At 45.0% G+C, this 20126-nt stretch overlaps 1 protein-coding gene across 1 annotated transcript in view; it reads left to right on the top strand.

Annotated features, from left to right (window-relative positions):
* Nucleotides 1-14063, top strand: part of DNAH9 (dynein axonemal heavy chain 9) — a 636923-nt gene extending 622860 nt beyond the window's left edge. The window contains exon 70 of the mRNA XM_060238867.1: nucleotides 13750-14063. Coding sequence (XP_060094850.1) covers nucleotides 13750-13977 — 228 coding nt within the window. The 3' untranslated portion in view covers nucleotides 13978-14063. The remainder of the gene's footprint in view (nucleotides 1-13749) is intronic.
* Nucleotides 14064-20126: the final 6063 nt, after the last annotated feature.

Genomic DNA, 20126 nt, shown 5'->3' on the forward strand with positions numbered 1-20126 from the left:
TTACACTGATGGTGTGTGATTGGCTCAGGGTCACTCAGTGAGCTTCCATGGCAGAATGGGGATTGAAACTATTTCCACAATTTTACCCCTCATGGTTGTGTCCTGAGCTTGAGGCACGACACAATAGACTGAGAGGATCCAAAGAGCTGCATTCCAATTGGCTGCATAACTCTAACTCGCCAACTGGAAGGCAGTATCAGGGAATACTAGGATCTGCCAAAGGGTATGCATATTCTAATGAAAGATCCCAAAAGGGTGCAATCACAGGGTGTTTTTTGCTTCATGGGGGTTGGGTTTTCCCTGCCACAACTGGATATATTGCTGCATGTTCTGAGCACTTGTCAGTAGGATGTAGTCACTTAATAAAGATGCTGAATCACTATGCTGACTGAACTCACTACTTAACACTGGTGATGAAGGTGGGATTCTAGCCAGCCATATATCTGCACTGCCAGGTAACCATTGAGGAAGAGGCTACCCAGTCCAGAGGGGCAGAAGCTACTGCCACCATGGCTACCCAGAGTCATGTGGCAGACCACATGGCAGAGTTCAACCCTGCATTTCTTGAGAAGTGGGAGACCTACACAGAGCACATTGACTGCTACCTATGGGCAAACACTATCACAGATGACAGCTGGAAGTGAGATGTGCTCCTCAGTTTTTGCAGCAACGCCACATCTGAGATTGCCAAGAGTCTTGTTGCACCACAAAGACCTACCAGGAGGTCATCTCACTGCTGACTGGGCACTTCTTGCCCCTGCTGTCCATCACTGCCCACCACTTCCCGTTCCACAAGAGAGATCAGGGAGCTGGAGAGAAAGTTGCCCCTTACCTGGCCACACTCTGCCAAATCGCCAGCAACTGTGTCAAGCACCGATATTTCCCAATAACAGAGTCCTTTTATTTTGAATTAAAAGATATGTTTATTGCAAGAAACTCAGGAGTTTTACCAAAGACATAAGCCTTGGGAGTAATGGAGTACCAACAGTTACACAGTTGCTATATAGGATAGTATCAAAGGTTACATTACAGATGCATACTTGAGTCACGGGTTCAAAAGTTACTAAGTTATTAATAAAAGTTATTAATAAAAGTTATTAATAATAAAAGTTATTTTATTACTAAGGCATCTTAGGCTATTGAAAACATCAGAAACCTTCTCACACTTCTTTGTGAACAGATAAGGGTTGTCTGTGTGAAACCGGGGGAGGCTGCTTTGAGGTACCAACTGCCAGCCCATACCGTAAACATCCAGGGCCAGATGTTTTTGCTACATGCCCGCTGGGTTGTAAATAATGGGGGAGAGCTGGTGACGTGCTCTCTACATAGTAAAATGTGGTCCAGAAATGAGCTTGACATACTGCCCCCCCTAAGCCCCCCTTTTGGGCTTTGATGGACATTTAGCATAGAATTGTTTAATTAATGCTGGGGCCCTCACATTTGAACTTATTACCCATTCATCATGGGCCATTGAGAAATGTTTCCACCTAATCAGAAAGTATAACACTCCCCACTTCAGCTTAACATCTAAGATTTCTTTTACTTCATGGTGATTCTGATCTCCCACTGGGATAGGATCTGGTGCTTTTGGTCTAGGGTGCCAGGGAGTCACTCCAGGGTCTTTTCGAAGTAAGCTGCAATGAAAAATTGAGTGTATCTTACTGAACAATTTTGGCAATTCTAGTTCTATAGTCACTTTATTGCTCACACGTTTAAACAAAACGGTCCCAAGAATTTGTAGGTCAGTTTTTTAGACATTTGTGGTAATGGCAAGTTCTTGGTGGATAGAAACACTGTATCTCCCACTTTAAAATCCCAAGCGGGTGAGTGGTGCTTATCATAATGCTTTTTGTATGTCTCCTTGGCTAGTTCCAAGTTTTCCTGGATGTTGCTCCAGGCCTTCCCCAATTTCCCCCACCATTGCTCGAAGGTGGATGGGCTTTCTGCTGTTGGCCCTCCCGGTAACTGGGGGAAGGGCTTCCCTTCATAGCCATTCATCACCAGGAAGGGAGAAGATTTGGTGGAGCTATGCATGCTGTTATTATAACCATATTCTGCAAAGGGGAGCAACTCTGCCCAATTCGACTGCTGGTAGTTCACAAAGCACCTTAAATATTGTTCCAGCAACGCATTCACTCAGTCTGTCTGTCTTAGGGTGATACGCGGAGCTCAGTCCCTGCTCAATACCCATTAATTTACAGAACTCCCGCCAGAAGTTGGCAACAAATTGTACTCCTCTGTCACTAATCAATTTATCTGGGAAGGAGTGTAATTTCACCACGTGTTGAAAGAATAATTGGGCTAGTTTCTTAGCCGTCGGTATTTGGGAGCATGGGATAAAATGCGCTTGTTTAGAAAAGGTGTCCACTACTACAAAAATTATGGTTTTTCCATGGGAAGGAGGGAGCTCCACTTTAAAGTACAGTGACACCACCAACCAGGGTCGGATTGCTGTCTCTAGTGGTTGTAATAATCCTGGCGGTTTTCCTCCTTGCCATTTTGCCATTAGACAAATTGGGCAGGAGGCCACATACTCAGATATGTCCCTTTTTATAAATGACCACCAAAATTCTCTATTCACTAACATTGACATAACCAAAATGACCAGTTATCTTGTTGTCATGGCAGGATTGAAGTACTTCTTTTCTGAGGCTCCCTGGTACATATCGTTTATTGTCTTTGTACCAAAAGCCTCCCTCTCCTCTTTCCACCCCCTCCAGTTTTGCTTCTCCTTCCTTTTCTACCTCTTTACTCAGCTTCTCCCCCCATTACTCTTCGGTCACTTCGCGCTTTGATTGTGAGCGGGTGGTCACAGCTCCCCCCAAGTGGCTGGGAGAGATTAATGAATCAATCACCTCCTCTCTTTGGCTGTTGTGCTGGGGAAGGTGTGATAGAGTGTCCGCTAAAAAGTTTTTAGACCCCGGGATGTGTTTTAGCTTTAAATCGGATTTGGCGAAGAACCCCGCCCACTGGATTTCTGATGCCCTGTTAGGGCTTCCAAATCTTTATCTCAAACGGGATCCTCGCTCCTTCAAGCCATAATCTCCATGTCTTTAACACGAATGTTGCAGCAAAGGCCTCTTTGTCCCACACTGACCAATTCCTTTGGTCTTGGGAAAAAAATTTGGAGATGTAAGTGCAGGGCTTTAGGGACCACCCCCACCCCCCAAATCTGGTTGCATTAGAATTGCCCCCACAGCAACTTCACTGGTGTCGCATTGAACCACAAAGGTTTTTAATTCATTTGGGTGGATCAGGATTGGTTCACTGGTGAACAGTCTCTTTAATTTATTGAATGCCTCTTGGCAACTTTCTGTCCATTTTAGTTTGGCTCCCGGCCGTATGGCCTTGGGAATTCCCCTTTCGTTTTAAGGAGGTCCATCAGTACTGGGATGTGCTTGAGAGTGAAATTGAATTTGTTTCTCGGCGCACCATTAGCGCTTCTAAGTTTTTGTGATCAGTCTAAATCTCAAATGGCACTCTCGCCCCTTCTAGCCAGGATCGCCATGTTTTTAAAGCAAAAGTCACTGTAAACACCTCTTTGACCCACACAGACCAATTGCGCTGTCTTGAGGGAATTTTTTAGAAATGTAGGTGCAGGGGCGCAACCTTCCCTCCTCATCAGCCTGCATAATTATTGCTCCTACGGCCACATCGGAAGCGTTGCATTGTACCACAAAGGGCCGGAGCTCATTGGGGTGGCTCAGCACCGGCTCGCTCATGAACAATCATTTCAGTTTATTGAACGCTTGCTGGCACGCGGAAGTCCATTTTAGTTTGGCTCCCGGTTTTTTCGCTTCCGGTCCCTTCCCCTTGGTCTTTAAGAGATCTGTCAGGGGCAACATGACTTGGGCGAACCCCTGAATGAAGGTCCGATAAAAATGTGCGAATCTGATAAATGATTGTAATTGTCTACGTGTCCTCGGGGGTGTCCAATCTAACACCGCTTGTATTTTGGCTGGATCCATGGCCAGTCCCTTCCCTGACACTCTAAACCCCAGGTAGTCCAACTCTGTTTTGTGGAACTCACATTTCGACAGTTTAGCATACAGTTTATGCTCATACAGAGTAGAAAGAACTCTTCTCACTAGTTTCATGTGTGACTCCATATCATTTGAATAAATAATTATGTCATCCAGGTACACCACCACCCTTTGATATAGGTATTCTCTCAAGACCTCATTGATGAAGTTCATAAACACCCTGGGTGCTCCTTGCAATCCAAATGGCATCACCAAGTACTCAAACTGGCCCATCGGAATGTTAAATGCTGTTTTCCACTCGTCTCCCTCCTTAATTTGCACACTGAAATACGCATCTCTCAAGTCCAGTTTGGTAAATATTGTCCCTTCGGAGACCGTACTTAACAGATCTCGGATTAGAGGGATGGGGTAGGCATTGGAGGTTGAAATCCCATTTATCCCTCAAAAATGCGTGCAAAGTCTAAGACTCCCTTCCTTCTTTTTTCGAAACAGCACGGGCGCTGCGTGTGGGGCTGTTGTGGGGTGGATAAAACCCCTTTTTAGATTCTTCTCTATGAACTTTCTCAGTTCTGCCTTTTCCGCCCACCCCATGGAGTATAGTTTCGCCTTGGGCAGCTCTTGCCTGGGAATGAGTTCAATTGCACAGTCCATTGTCCGGTGAGGTCTCTGTATTCCCTGGGGATGGCTCGGACCTCCTCCACCGCCACACACATCTTCTCATTTCTAGGAGGGGTTCGGGACCCCATGATCCCGCCCATTGGTGGTGGTTGCACTTATTGTCTGTAAAGTCAATGGTTTGATCCCCCCATTTAATGTCTGGCTCATGTTTGGCTAACCAGCCTACACCCAAGACTATATCAAAGGAAGCTGAGGGGGCAATTACAAACAGTTCCGTGTCCCAATGGTCCTCTATGCCCACAGGCACCCTCTGGGTTTGCTCCACACACAGCTCACCCCTCATTATGGTCCCATCCATCTGTTCAAATTGAATGGGATGGGGTAGTGGGGTTCACATGAGTCCGAGGGTGTCCACCAATTTAGGAGTAATTATCTCCCTCGTACACCCCGAGTCAATTAGGGCCCGGGGGTGTATAAACCTCTTGAGCTTCAGGTTTAGTAAAGTCAATGGGACAAAAAACAAAGACCCAGTTATTCTCACCCTCAGTGGTGCCGTTAGATCCACGACCTGCTGCTTGGCACCCTTCAGTGCAGGTCGTCCTCGTTTCCCGCCGTCTCCCAGGACATCTCGCTCAGATCATCGATGGTTTCCTCTTCAGGAATGGCGGAAGCGGCAGTGCTCCCCCTCGCTGATTCTTGGATTGGATCGATGCTGTCTTGGGCATCGCTGTTGGACCCTTCGGAGCAAGGGGGCCTGTTGGACCCTTCGGAGCAAGGTTTCTCCGGGCAGTCTGCTGCCAGGTGGTTCGGGTCCCCGCACCGATAGCACTTGCGCACTGGAGGAGTTTTGCTGGCTCCCCCCACCTGCAGGCCCTTTTTCCCATCTGGCTTCGCCCCCGACTGAGACTCACGTCCCCCCTTACTTCCTTGCTGCAGTTGATGCTGTAGGGCCACTCGTTTCATGTTGGTTTCCACTTCCCCTGCCAATTGCACCCACCCTACCAATGTGGTAGGGCGTGCTTGCTGCAAAGCCCGATCCAGCAAACTCACGTTCAGGCCCCTCTTCATCAACTCACTCCAATCCCGGACCTTGGCTGAATTTGCTCTAAAGTCGGGCGCATACTCACGCACTGACTTCGTCCCTTGTTGCATCTCCCGTAGTGTGGTGATGGCTTGGGTTTCTTGCAGGGGGTCTTCATACTGGGTGAGCAATGCTTACAGGAACCCGGCCACAGTGTCTAGCTCAAAGCCCCTGGTTTTGTACAGACTCACGTACCATCTTCGGGCTGCTCCCTTTAGCTTGGACCCAAGGTAGTCCACTCTGCTAAATTCGTCTGGAAAGGTATTCCCCCAATAGTGCATGTAGCTATTGACTTGAATCGAGAAGTATTCTACTTCTTCTGGGTCGCCATTGAAGGGGGCATCCAGGTCCTTCCCTCTCCCATAGTATCGTGGATCTGGTGGTATCAGCTGGGGTGCCAAGGCCACTGGTTGCCGCGGGACTGGAGGTGGCCCCTCAGGCAGAGCCGGGGGTGCTGCAGGTGGGATCCCTGGTATTGGGATCCCTGGTATTCCCCTCGGATCTGGTCTCAGCAGGCGGTCGATCTGCCTCTGCATCTCCCGCTCTATGAACACGACATTGGCTTGGATCTCATCTCTCAGTCCCCTTGCCATAGTTACCATCTCCTCTCTCACTGTCTCCAGGATGCCTGACTCCCCCGGGCCTTTTCCTCCATCCTCCCCTTCAGAGTTGTAACCCTGTGGTGCTCCGCCGCTATCCTCGGGCCGGGGTTCTTTACGTCCATCCCCCTCTTCTGGGGAGCAACCCTCATGGCCTCCCCCTGGTGCTCCGCCACCATGACCCCCTTGGGATGGTCTCGTTAGGATGATCTCCCTGCAGGCTGGAGCTTAGTCCATCAGGGTAGTGGACGTTCGTGGTTCCCACTTCTGAGGGGTGATGAACAGCTGCTGTATGTGTAGAGGTGACCCGCGCCCCATGACTCGTCTTGCATCAATGATGTGCCGGGGGGGGGGGGGGGGTCCGCACCTCTATCTTCTCCAACGGGTTAATCGGTTAACTGTTAGCTGGTGCTCCTCCAGCCATTCGGCTTGAAAGTTGCCAAGTCAGTTGAACTTTTAAGGGCTCACTTCCAAAATGTCAAGCATTAGATCTCAAAATAACCAGTCCTTGATTTTGAAACAAAGTATTGATTTATTGATAATCCATGATGTTCGATAGGCACAAGATTGGAAGTGATACAATATGACTCAAGAGCTTTAAGGGGGCACATCAAAGATACTTTAGGAATTTCTACCCTAGCTTGTGAAATTCGCACGCTTGCTATTTTATCTACTATTGCGGTTTGCAACATCCTGGGTTCAGACTCCCAACCTGAGCCTGATAAAGTATTCCTGGAGGCCTTATCTTCAAAGCGGACATTCCTGCATTTGCCACTAGTGAGAACTACAGAACATAAGAACATAAGAGAACATAAGAGAAGCCATGTTAGATCAGGCCAATGGCCCATCCAGTCCAACATTCTGTGTCACACAACGGCCAAATATATATACACACACACACACATACTGTGGCTAATAGCCACTGATGGACCTGTGTTCCATATTTTTATCTAAACCCCTCTTGAAGGTGGCTATGCTTGTGGCCGCCACCACCTCCTGTGGCAGTGAATTCCACATGTTAATCACCCTTTGGGTGAAGAAGTACTTCCTTTTATCCATTTTAACCTGTCTGCTCAGCAATTTCATCGAATGCCCACGAGTTCTTGTATTGTGAGAAAGGGAGAAAAGTACTTTTTTCTCTACTTTCTCCATCCCATGCATTATCTTGTAAACCTCTATCATGTCACCCCTCAGTCGACGTTTCTCCAAGCTAAAGAGCCCTAAGCATTTCAACCTTTCTTCATAGGGAAGATGTTCCAGTCCTTTAATCATTCTAGTTGCCCTTTTCTGAACTTTCTCCAATGCTATAATATCCTTTTTGAGGTGCGGCGACCAGAACTGCACACAGTACTCCAAATGAGACCGCACCATCGATTTATACAGGGGCATTATGATACTGGCTGATTTGTTTTCAATTCCCTTCCTAATAATTCCCAGCATGGCGTTGGCCTTTTTTATTGCAAACGCACACTGTCCTGACATTTTCAGTGAGTTATCTACCACGACCCCAAGATCTCTCTCATGGTCAGTCTCTGCCAGTTCACACCCCATCAACTTGTATTTGTAGCTGGGATTCTTGGCCCCAATGTGCATTACTTTGCACTTGGCCACATTGAACCGCATCTGCCACGTTGACGCCCACTCACCCAGCCTCAACAGATCCCTTTGGAGTTCCTCACAATCCTCTCTGGTTCTCACCACCCTGAACAATTTAGTGTCATCCGCAAATTTGGCCACTTCACTGCTCACTCCCAACTCTAAATCATTTATGAACAAGTTAAAGAGCATGGGACCCAGTACCGTGCCCTGCGGCACCCCACTGCTTACCGTCCTCCACTGCGAAGACTGCCCATTTATACTCACTCTCTACTTCCTATTACTCAGCCAGTTTTTGATCCACAAGAGGACCTGTCCGTTTACTCCATGACTCTCAAGCTTTCTAAGGAGCCTTTGATGAGGAACTTTATCAAAAGCTTTCTGGAAGTCAAGGTAAACAACATCTATCGGGTCTCCTTTGTCCACATGTTTGTTCACCCCCTCAAAGAAATGTAACAGGTTAGTGAGGCAAGATCTTCCCCTACAGAACCCATGCTGAGTCTTCCTCAATAACCCGTGTTCATCAATGTGCCTACTCATTCTGTCCTTGATAATGGTTTCTACCAACTTTCCCGGTATTGAAGTCAGACTGACTGGCCTGTAATTTCCCGGATCTCCTCTGGAACCCTTTTTAAAGATGGGGGTGACATTTGCTACCTTCCAGTCCTCAGGAACAGAAGCAGATTTCAATGAAAGATTACAGATTTTTGTTAGAAGATCCACAAGTTCAACTTTGAGTTCTTTCAGAACTCTCGGATGTATGCCATCAGGACCCGGTGACTTATTAGTTTTTAATTTGTGTATTAGTTGTAGGACCTCCTCTTTTGTCACCTTAATCTGACTCAGGTCTTTCAACACCCCTTCCAATATTAGTGGTTCTGGGGCGGGCAAACACTTCTCATCTTCCACGGTGAAGACAGAGGCAAAGGTTACATGATTAGGGTTTGTAGAATCTTTCGGGATCAAGTCCCGTGTTCTACTGGAGAAAGTTTTCCTTCCAGACGTTTTGTTCTCAGCTGCGGAGAACATCCTCAGTGGCGTTGCAGCCGGAGCAGGCGCTCAGACCTTCTTGGCTGCTGTGCATTAAGTGGAGCCAGGGCTGCTGGAGAGCTGCTATTTCTAGGCTGGAGGGGGTGTGATGAAAGGGCAATTGGTTTGTGGATGTGCCCATTGTTTGGTGGGGCTTCCTGGAAGGGTAGTGATAAGGAAACTGGCTGTTGAATGTGACCATTGTTCTGTGTTAAGAACATAAGAACATAAGAGAAGCCATGTTGGATCAGGCCAACGGCCCATCAAGTCCAACACTCTGTGTCACACAGTGGCAAAAAATTTTATATACACACACACTGTAGCTAATAGCCACTGATGGACCTGTGCTCCATATTTTTATCTAAACCCCTCTTGAAGGTGGCTATACTTGTGGCCGCCACCACCTCCTGTGGCAGTGAATTCCGCATGTTAATCACCCTTTGGGTGAAGAAGTACTTCCTTTTATCCATTTTAACCTTTCTGCTCAGCAATTTCATCGAATGCCCACGAGTTCTTGTATTGTGAGAAAGGGAGAAAAGTACTTCTTTCTCTACTTTCTCCATCCCATGCATTATCTTGTAAACCTCTATAATGTCACCCCGCAGTCGACGTTTCTCCAAGCTAAAGAGTCCCAAGCGTTTCAACCTTTCTTTATAGGGAAAGTGCTCCAGCCCTTTAATCATTCTAGTTGCCCTTCTCTGGACTTTCTCCAATGCTATAATATCCTTTTTGAGGTGCGGCGACCAGAACTGCACACAGTACTCCAAATGAGACCGCACCATCGATTTATACAGGGGCATTATGATACTGGCTGATTTGTTTTCAATTCCCTTCCTAATAATTCCCAGCATGGCGTTGGCCTTTTTTATTGCAGACGCACACTGTCTTGACATTTTCAGTGAGTTATCTACCACGACCCCAAGATCTCTCTCTTGGTCAGTCTCTGCCAGTCTCTGCCAGTTCACACCCCATCAACTTGTATTTGTAGCTGGGATTCTTGGCCCCAATGTGCATTACTTTGCACTTGGCCACATTGAACCGCATCTGCCACGTTGACGCCCACTCACCCAGCCTCAACAGATCCCTTTGGAGTTCCTCACAATCCTCTCTGGTTCTCACCACCCTGAACAATTTAGTGTCATCCGCAAACTTGGCCACTTCACTGCTCACTCCCAACTCTAAATCATTTATGAACAAGTTAAAGAGCATGGGACCCAGTACCGAGCCCTGCGGCACCCCACTGCTTACCATCCTCCACTGCGAAGACTGCCCATTTATACTGACTCTCTGCTTCCTATTACTAAGCCAGTTTTTGATCCACAAGAGGACCTGTCCTTTTACTCCATGACTCTCAAGTTTTCTAAGGAGCCTTTGATGAGGAACTTTATCAAAAGCTTTCTGGAAGTCAAGGTAAACAACATCTATCGGGTCGCCTTTGTCCACATGTTTGTTCACCCCCTCAAAGAAATGTAACAGGTTAGTGAGGCAAGATCTTCCCTTGCAGAACCCATGCTGAGTCTTCCTCAATAACCCGTGTTCATCAATGTGCCTACTCATTCTGTCCTTGATACTGGTTTCTACCAACTTTCCCAGTATTGAAGTCAGACTGACTGGCCTGTAATTTCCCGGATCTCTTCTGGAACCCTTTTTAAAGATGGGGGTGACATTTGCTACCATTGCTAATTGTTAATTAGCAGTGTTAATTGCTGGGAGGGTTGGAAGGGGTTTGAAGATAAGGAAGATGGTTGTTGACTGTGCTGATTGTTCTGTGGAATTTGCTGGTTGTTCTGAGACTTTCTGCAATTTAGTCTGTAGGGTGTTTTGCAGAGCTGGGTACCAAGATTGGTGGATGAAAAAGGTTACATGGCTTTGATGTGCACTACATTAGAATAACAGTCAGTAATACAGGCATACTAATAAGGAAACAATAAAGAGACAAAATGCTTGATACGGGAGGGGTATTTCGTCCCCTGGCCCTGCCGTGCCGCCTGTTATGTTATAGCCCTTGTGTTAATGTAATAAGTAAAGAAAGCGGCCCTTTAGTTACCCAAACCCTTGTGTCCGTCTCTTCCTTCTGTCTGGGGGGGCAATTGTGTACATACTTTTGTTCCAGAGATCAGGGTTGCATATTATTGCCTCTGCATGTCAGAATGGAAATAATTTACCTAGAGGTACAGTGATCAGAAAGTTGTATTTTATATTCCTTCTTCATTATACAATATCCCCATCTGTACTGAGTGGTTAACTCCTCTAGTGCTTGTAGCTTTTCTCTCTATTTGCTGCTTGTTTTCGGTTCCTTTTGCCTGGCTCCTCCTATACTTCCATTAGTTTTCTTAGCCCCTCTAGGGTCAGAGAATTTGATGCATAGGCAGTGAATGCAATTATTAGACACATGATATTTAGTGGGACGGTGAATATCCACTGAAGTTAGTGGTTCACTTTATGTAAATGTCACACCTCAGCTCTCCTATAGGCACATCCCTGCCGGTGGCTGTTGTTGCACCTTCCTGGAGGACCTCCTCTGAAGGTGGCCAGGGGTCTCAGAATGGGAGAGACCAGGTTCCAGTTACCCTCCTTGGCCTTCTCCTTGACTGGGTTCCACTTCACTGCTTCCTTCTTTCTATGCTTTCAAGCTTCTGCAGCTTCCAGCCTTCTGAGCTCCTCCTTGACCCTGTTTAGGCCACCTTTTATACCCTTCCTAACTCATTAGCCCTCTTTCCACTGGCCCCTTCATTCAGCCCTTCCCTCCTTTACATACAAAGATGCCCAGTCAAAGCTCTGGGCACAGCTGTGTTCATCAGCCCCATTCGGGGCCAACAAGGTATCTTTCTCTCCATCGTGGCAGGACCTGTGGGCCTGCATGGATCTGTAAGTGCCAGCTTGCCTTGTGTCGGATGCAGTCAAACTCTCTCAGTCCTGTGCTGCTTCCCCAGCTGTTGGTGGCCACTCCAGAGCAGGGTGTTGTTACCCTGGTGGTCACTTGGGCAGGGTCTGGCTCTGCTTCTTAGTTGGAGGCCCATCTCCTCTTTGGACAGATGGATGTCACTGCAGGCCTCTGGCTTGGCTGCCTGCTCATCTCTTCGTTTGGTGGGTGTCTGGGGCATGAGGCCACTCATTTCGGCACTACTTGGCTCACCAGTGGGGGTGGGAGGGTTGCAGCCAGGGCCGGCTCTTCCATTAGGCAAATTAGGCACTTGCCTAGGATGCCAGCCCTGGAGGGGCACCAAATTAGGCACCTCCACCTTTTTGGTTTTTTAAAAAATCCTTCCCCTCCCTTCCCAAATCTTTTCTTCCCTTTACCGCCGCTTCTCCCTGCCCCAAATCGCTGCTGCTTTCTTTTCGCTTTCCGCTGCTTCTCCCGGTCTCCTTCCCCTCCCTCCTCGCCCAATCGCTGTTGTCTTTTCCCCCCTTTCCACTGCTTCTCCCCACTTCCTTCTCCACCCTCCCCAAATTTCTGCTTTCTTCTTCCCCCTTTCTGCCACTTCTCCTGGCCTCCTTCCCCTCCCTCTCCACCCTGAAAGGGCAGCAGGGAGAGTGCAGGGGCAGCGGGGGGTAGCAGGTGGCAAGACTGCCTGGGGTGCTGTGGGCCCAAGGGCCGGCCCTGGTAACAGCGCAAGTCTTGGCCAGGAGTGGCTGTAACAGTAGGTTTTAATAACTTCTAGGTTATGTAATAACTTAGTTTTAAACTTCTGCCTATTTGTTCTACTCTATCATTCCTGCATTCAGCAGCATGCAGAATTAGCAGAGGAGGAGTTGCACATTGGTAAATGATGTGCTGGTGATGTGGAATTGTATAGTCTAGTCCAATCTCATCAGATCTTGTAAGCTAAGCAGGGTTGTACTTGGATGGGAGAAGGAAGACTACAGAGTAAGGCAATGGTAAACAATCTCTGCTTAATTACTTGCCTAAATTAATCACTTTCACTTTTCATAAATCTTGACACACAGAGATAGAATGTGCCATTGAAATCTTTCACTTCCAGGATTATCCTATTCATGTGGAGGTAGGGGGAGTGCTCTGACCACAGGAGGGTGTTCTGACCACAGCTTGCTAACATCAGTGGTAATATTTCTCCATTACTTTTGTGTTATGACACTATATCACTTCTCTCCTTTTTGTGTGTCCCTTGTCTGAATCAAGGTCCAAGGCATCTATAATTTTGCTTTTAAAAGACTCTGGAAAGATCCAGTCATAGATTTCTCAGTACTTCATCTATTTTGTCAGCTAGCACTGGTGTTGAATTCCAAGTAATAAGGCTCAAATGTCCAAACAATGAATAGTTTTTAGCTTTCTGAGGGACAATTTATATGGCCCCAAAGTTTGTAATGAAGAGGCCATATAGATTGCTTTGCTACCTGCTCAGTTCATAGAATCATAGAGTTGGAAGGGACCTCCAGGGTCATTTAGTCCAACCCCCTAGTTCACAAGTCAAACCCACATCCAGCAGTCTACCAGTCAGTCCACTTATAACAGTTGTACAATGGTGTGGCACACGGGTTTGAGCTGAATGAGTTTGAGCTGAATGAGTTTGAGCAATCACATGAATGCTATATGTTAAGGAAACTCTGCATAAATCCACTGAGACCACATTCTTAATGGGGCAAGCTGATCATTTGAACTGATGCTTGGTAACTGAGTAAATAAGCTGGAAAAAGTTCACATTTTTGATCAGCTTGGATATTACTCTGACAGAATCAACTGCTCCAGGGGACTAGGAGAGAACAGGCAAATAGATAATAGAATACAGTAGATTCTACAAAGGCAATATACAGAGGCATATGGTTACATCAGGAATGATACAAGAAATGGAGCCTTTGCTAATCTTATCTCACATTTACACAGACAGGTTTAATTGCTGATGCCCGCCTGAAGGACCTTACTCCATCAATGCCGATTATTTTCATCAGAGCCATCCCTGTTGATAAACAAGATGTTCGCAATGTGTACCCTTGTCCTGTGTATAAAACCCGCCAACGTGGACCAACCTATGTCTGGACCTTTAACTTGAAGACTAAAGAGAAACCTTCCAAGTGGGTTTTAGCAGGAGTCGCACTCCTCCTACAAATTTAAACTCCAACCCAAATGCTCTTTTCCAAACAGAATGGACAAGAAAAGAGGCCACTGTGTCTTCTTTTGGAAATGTTTCACAAATTCAATTAACCCTGAGCCTGGTTAACATGAGCACTGTATACAAGTTAGAGTGAACCTGTGTCCCTTGCAGGGCTTTTTTGGTAGCAGGAACTTCTTTGCAGATTTGGCCACACACCCCTGATGTAGCCAATCCTCCTGGAGCTTACAGTAGGCCCCATACTAAGAGGCCTGTAAGCTCCTGGAAGATTGGCTACATCAGGAGTATGTGGCCTAATATACAAAGGAGTTCCTGCTACAAAAAAAGCCCTGGTCCCTTGTGTACTTGATTTTTCTTTGTATGTTGAGTAAGTTCAGTGTATGTATAACTCAACATGTGATTTAAATCCCACATTTACCCAGATACTGATCCCTGGTTACAGTTGTAAAGTTAACATGCACGGGTTTTTTTTTAATAAACAGATGTGTATGCATGTACAAGCAGAACATACATGTGTTCACTGTAACATGTGAAGAAGGCTATAATGATTATACCATTGCATTGCAACATTGGAGGCGGCTGTGGTTCAATGGTAGAGCATCTGTTTGATATGGTTCCAGTCCCAGGTTCAGTCCCCAGCATCTTCAATTAAAGAATCTAATAGGCAGTTTCATATGATCATATGAATATACATTTATGAATGAGCAACAGATTATAATCACAGATCATTAATCACTGCAGCAATAGAACTTCCATATTATCATTTGTCTCAGTCACAAAACTTGCCAATGAAATCAGTTCACACATTCATCAAATGCAGACTTATCAAGGGCTATACATACATGTGTGAATCAGTCTCCCCATTGCAGTGTGTGTGTCTGCTCCCAACATCATACCAAACGCTGGTCACTCTTCTCTTCCACAGACCAGAGAAGAAGGAGAGAAGAGAAGATTGAATTTATACCCTGCCCTTCTCAGAGCAGTTTATAATCTCCTATCCCTTCCCACAACAGACACCCTGTTTGGTAGGTGGGGCTGAGAGAACTGCTTCGAGAACTGCTCTTGAGAAAGCAGTTCTGAGAGAATTTGTGACTGACCCAAGGTCACACCAGCAGTTGCATGCGGAGGATTGAGGAATCAATCCTGCTCACTTAACCATTACACCAATCTGGGTCTCACTATTTCCCTACTCAATTTTTTTTTCTTAGTTAGACCTTGTATGCTTAATTTTCTATGTATTTTCTATGTGTGCTTTGTCCTATTAGTTTCAATAAAACTCTACTAGTTAAACAGCAGTCTGGTTCATTTAAGAGTCTCTCTGTTGTTGTAAGAGTTTCTCTCTTGTAGTTGGTGGAGACCTTGCTGTTACCCCCAGTTGCTAAGCTAAATTCCCCAATAATTAATCAATAGACCATTTCAGGTAACACAACAACATAAAGTCATTTACACTGTAGATTCAAATACAGAATTGTCCCCCTGCACAGAGAGAAAGGATTAATTCTACTTCAGCTATCCGTGAAACATTCTTACATTGCCAGGAAAAACCAGTAAAAGATTTGCCGTAACATCATCTTGAGGCATAAAGGAGCCAACTCTGTTTTCACAGACTGTTCATTTTTACGGAAGATTTACACTTTAGGAACACTGAGAAGAAGTGAATTTTCACAAAGCTATTAAACAAGGCAAACTGGTAGTAAGAAAAGGCAAAATAACTAAAAATGGATTAGAAAACGGTATTTATGCAATACCATCATTTTCTAAGGAGCCTTTGATGAGGAACTTTATCAAAAGCTTTCTGGAAGTCAAGGTAAACAACATCTATCGGGTCTCCTTTGTCCACATGTTTGTTCACCCCCTCAAAGAAATGTAACAGGTTAGTGAGGCAAGATCTTCCCCTACAGAACCCATGCTGAGTCTTCCTCAATAACCCGTGTTCATCAATGTGCCTACTCATTCTGTCCTTGATAATGCTTTCTACCAACTTTCCCGGTATTGAAGTCAGACTGACTGGCCTGTAATTTCCCGGATCTCCTCTGGAACCCTTTTTAAAGATGGGGGTGACATTTGCTACCTTCCAGTCCTCAGGAACGGAGGCAGATTTCAATGAAAGATTACAGATTTTTGTTAGAAGATCCACACGTTCAACTTTGAGTTCTTTCAGAACTCTCGGATGTATGCCATCCGGACCCGGTGACTTATCTTACTAGGCAAAAGTTCTTGTAAGCCTAGCCAAAAGGACAGAAGCAGAGAAGCAAAAAGTAGTCCCCATCAGGCCTATATCTCACAAAGTGCTGGCATTTATCCAATTGTTAGCAAAGACATTTGTGTTGTGTTTGCACTAGTGTGAAACTCATGGTAAGGCTGGTGCACATCAAAGACTTCCGTGTTGTATTTGCACTTGTGTAGAAACATGGTATGGTCAATACACATCACTCCACAACTGACCTCTGAAATTATCGGTGGTATGATTGCTGTTTTGGCATCAGAACTAAATCATTAGTAGTGTGTATACTTGGACATTTAATGATGCAGTATTTCTTTGGGCACTCAAGAAAATCTAGGACAGACACTTAATCTTAAAAGCAATGTTTGAGAAAAGTAATCTCTGAACAAAATCGCTGAAAGCTTGGAGGGGGGGAAACAGCTTCAGGATGACATTTTAAAATCTCTTTTCCCCCAAAAATGGACATATAATCATCCCTGCCTTTCCCTTCGTTTCTTTGATATTGTACCAAGGAAGAGAAGAAGTATGGGAAAGATTAGAGATGGGCCAACTGAAACGTATGGCCAATTAAACCAAATGACTATGTGATGCACATAATAATTCTCTGCTTTAAGCTTTAATGGAAATTATATTTTAAAAACTGATAATAAAACAATAAAAGAAACATGTGGGGTACACTGACACAGTGCTATGTTGGCTTAATGGCAGAATTCTTCCTCACTCCTGTTCACCATTAGTTAAACAGAAACAACAAAAGGTCTTCACTTTTATGTTTGTCTCTGATAAGCATTATATATCATCATCATCATCAATCAATCATAATTCTCTTGTGGGGTGGCCAAATGCAGCTTTCCCGTTTAGGGGTACATTCCATGCATTCCAGAAACCATTGGCTGATAACAGCTCAGTCAGAGTCTCTCGCCTCCCACTGGCTGACTCCCCTGCCCCCCCTCCTACTCTGGGCCAAAAATATTGAACAAACTGCCAAACTACCTCAGAGAGAGACATATCTCCCACTCTCCTCTGTGTCCTCTCTGTCAACTGGCCTCAGAAAAAACTGCTGCTGTACTGCAGTTTCACAAAAGGTGTTGTGGCCACTACCAGCAGCAGACCTCTGCTGCCCTATTAATGGCCTACACAGACTTTCTGCCAATACAGGCAGCCTCCGAAGGGAGCCAAAATAATTCACACGTTGTCCCACATTCCCTGTCTATTATAAACTGAGGCTGGAACAGCTCTTATTTGAAAATAGGTGATTTATTTAGCTCACAAAACACAACACACAAAGCTCACAAACACAACACTTATAAACACTCCAGACATTGCCTCCAGCCCATCATTTTTTAATAGCTATATACAGTGTTACGTGTCCCAAAAATCAGCCAATCCAAATGGTTGTTTCAGGCCCAATCAGGACAGTTCCCTCCGAAACAGTCTCTTTCCTGATTGGGCAAAGTTTAGAATTCTTAGGAACATAGCTGAAGACTCAAGCTCTGGCAAAACAAAGTTCAATATACAACACTGTCTTTCCTGCCTCTTTCCCTGTCTCCCTCCTCCCTTCAGCTTCGTCCCAGCATGATTGGCCGAGAAGCAGATAGGGTTGCCAATTCCAGATTGGGAAATTCTTGGAGATTTGAGGGGTGGAGCCTAGAGAGGGTTGGGTGTAAGGAAGGGTGAGGCCTCAGACAGCTACAAGGCCACCCTCCAAACCAGCCATATCCTCCTGGGGAACCACTTTTGCCAATCTCCAGGTGAGGGCTCAAGATCACTCAGAATTATAACTGCTCTCCAGATGGCAATCAGCTCCCCTTGAGTTGGGGGAGGGGAGTGAATGCCTTCACTTGGGTGGGTGGGAAGACAGCAAGGGTGGGTGGGGCACTTGCCCAGAGCCTCCTTCTAGATCCTGTTGTATTTTTCTTCACAACGGGCCTTACTCCTAGTAGATCATAATTCTCTTATGGGGTGGCCAAATGGAGCTCTCCCATTGGCTTGCGGGTGCATGCCATGCACTCCATAAAACATTGGCCTATCACAGCTCAGCCAGCATCTTTGGCCTCCTATTGGCTAACTCCCCTGCCCCCACCTACTGCAGGCCATGGAATGTTGAACAAACTGCCAAAAGCAGTCTTACCTCAGAGATAGGCACATCTCCAATACTGTCTCCTCTCTGTCAACTGGCCTCACAAAGGACATCACAGCTGGCAGTAGCAACAGACCTCTGCCACCCCATCAACAGCACACACAGATGGCATCCCAGCACACGCAGCCTCCATCTGTTTCCTGTGGCCTTCCACATCCTTACACAGGACCCTACTGCTCTACTGCACCCTTTGGACTAACCACCGGCAATAGCCCTCAATAAGTAGATGCTTGTTATAATTATATAAGATTACGTAGTTATTAGATATTGCTATCTCATCATTGCTTGTATGAATCCGATCAATCTCTTTCCACAAAGAATGGCATTGTAAACTAATTAGAATTAAAGGGAGAATTTTAGAAAAACACTTAGCGAATGTTTGTTATGGTAACCTTGAATTACATAGATTTCGTCCTGCTTGATTTCTCTGCAGTACTGTTATGAATCTGTTCAATTGCTTTCCACTATGAACAGCAGGGTAAGCTTAATAGAATGCTATGTAGAATTATGGAAAAACAGTAAGTAGATGTTTGTTATTAATATATAAGATTACATAGTTACTACGTATTGCTATCTCCTCATTGCTTGTTTGAATCCGATCAATCTTTTTCCATAAAGAATGCCATTGTAAACTGATTAGAATTAAACGGAGAATTTTAGAAAATTAGCAAATGTTTTTTATGGTTACCTTGAATTACATAGATTTAGTTTATGGTTACCTTGAATTACATAGATTTAGTCCTCCTTTATATCTTCGTAGTGCTGGCATGAAACTAGGGCATGGCTCTTAACTGTTAAATATTGGTTGCGAATACACTATAACTTCGATCCTTCCAGTCTTATCTTTCAAATGCTCTCAGAATCTAGTTACTCTAATTGGCTAGACTCCATCGAGAAAAAGATTAGCACTGTTGGTTTATCTTTAAAGTAATTATCCATGCTCTCACAAACGGAAGCATTTCGTATGATTAAAACCAGAATTCTGGATATTGAATTACAAAATCTCCACAGCGCCGCTAACAAAACTTGTTCTCCCGTGAGTCTAGGGTTTTCGTTTGATGTTGGCCATATGGCTTCCTATCTCTATTCTTTGCAAAGTCCTCAACAGCGTAGGGCCTTTTCATTGGCAAGATTTGATGTTATGCCATCAGCAGTTCTATATGGCAGATATCATAACATACCCTACCCGGCCAGACTATGTCCATGTAAGTCTGGATCTATTGAAACCATTTCACATATTCTCCTGTATTGTCCTTTTTATCTAAGTATTCGTGGCATTGTAAACTGATTAGAAATAATTGGAGAATTTTAGAAAAACACTTAGCGAATGTTTGTTATGGTTACCTTGAATTACATAGATTTAGTCCTGCTTGATCTCTGCAGTACTGCTATGAATCCGTTCAATCGCTTTCCACTATGAACAGCAGTGTATGCTTAATAGAATGCTAAGTAGAATTATGGAAAAACAGTAAGTATATGTTTGTAATAATTATATAAGTTTACATAGTTACTAGGTATTGCTATCTCCTCATTGCTTGTATGAATCCGATCAATCTCTTTCCACAAAGAATGCCATTGTAAACTGATTAGAATTAAACGGAGAATTTTAGAAAAACACTTAGAGAATATTTATTATGGTAACCTTAAATTACATAGATTTAGTCCTGCTTGATTTCTCCTCAGTACTGTGATGAATCCACTCAATCGCTTTCCACTATGAACAGCAATGTAAGCTTAATAGAATGCTATGTAGAATTATGGAAAAACAGTAAGTAGATGTTTGTTAT

This window comes from Heteronotia binoei, chromosome 5 (assembly GCF_032191835.1).
Source record: "Heteronotia binoei isolate CCM8104 ecotype False Entrance Well chromosome 5, APGP_CSIRO_Hbin_v1, whole genome shotgun sequence".
Lineage (NCBI taxonomy): Eukaryota > Metazoa > Chordata > Lepidosauria > Squamata > Gekkonidae > Heteronotia > Heteronotia binoei.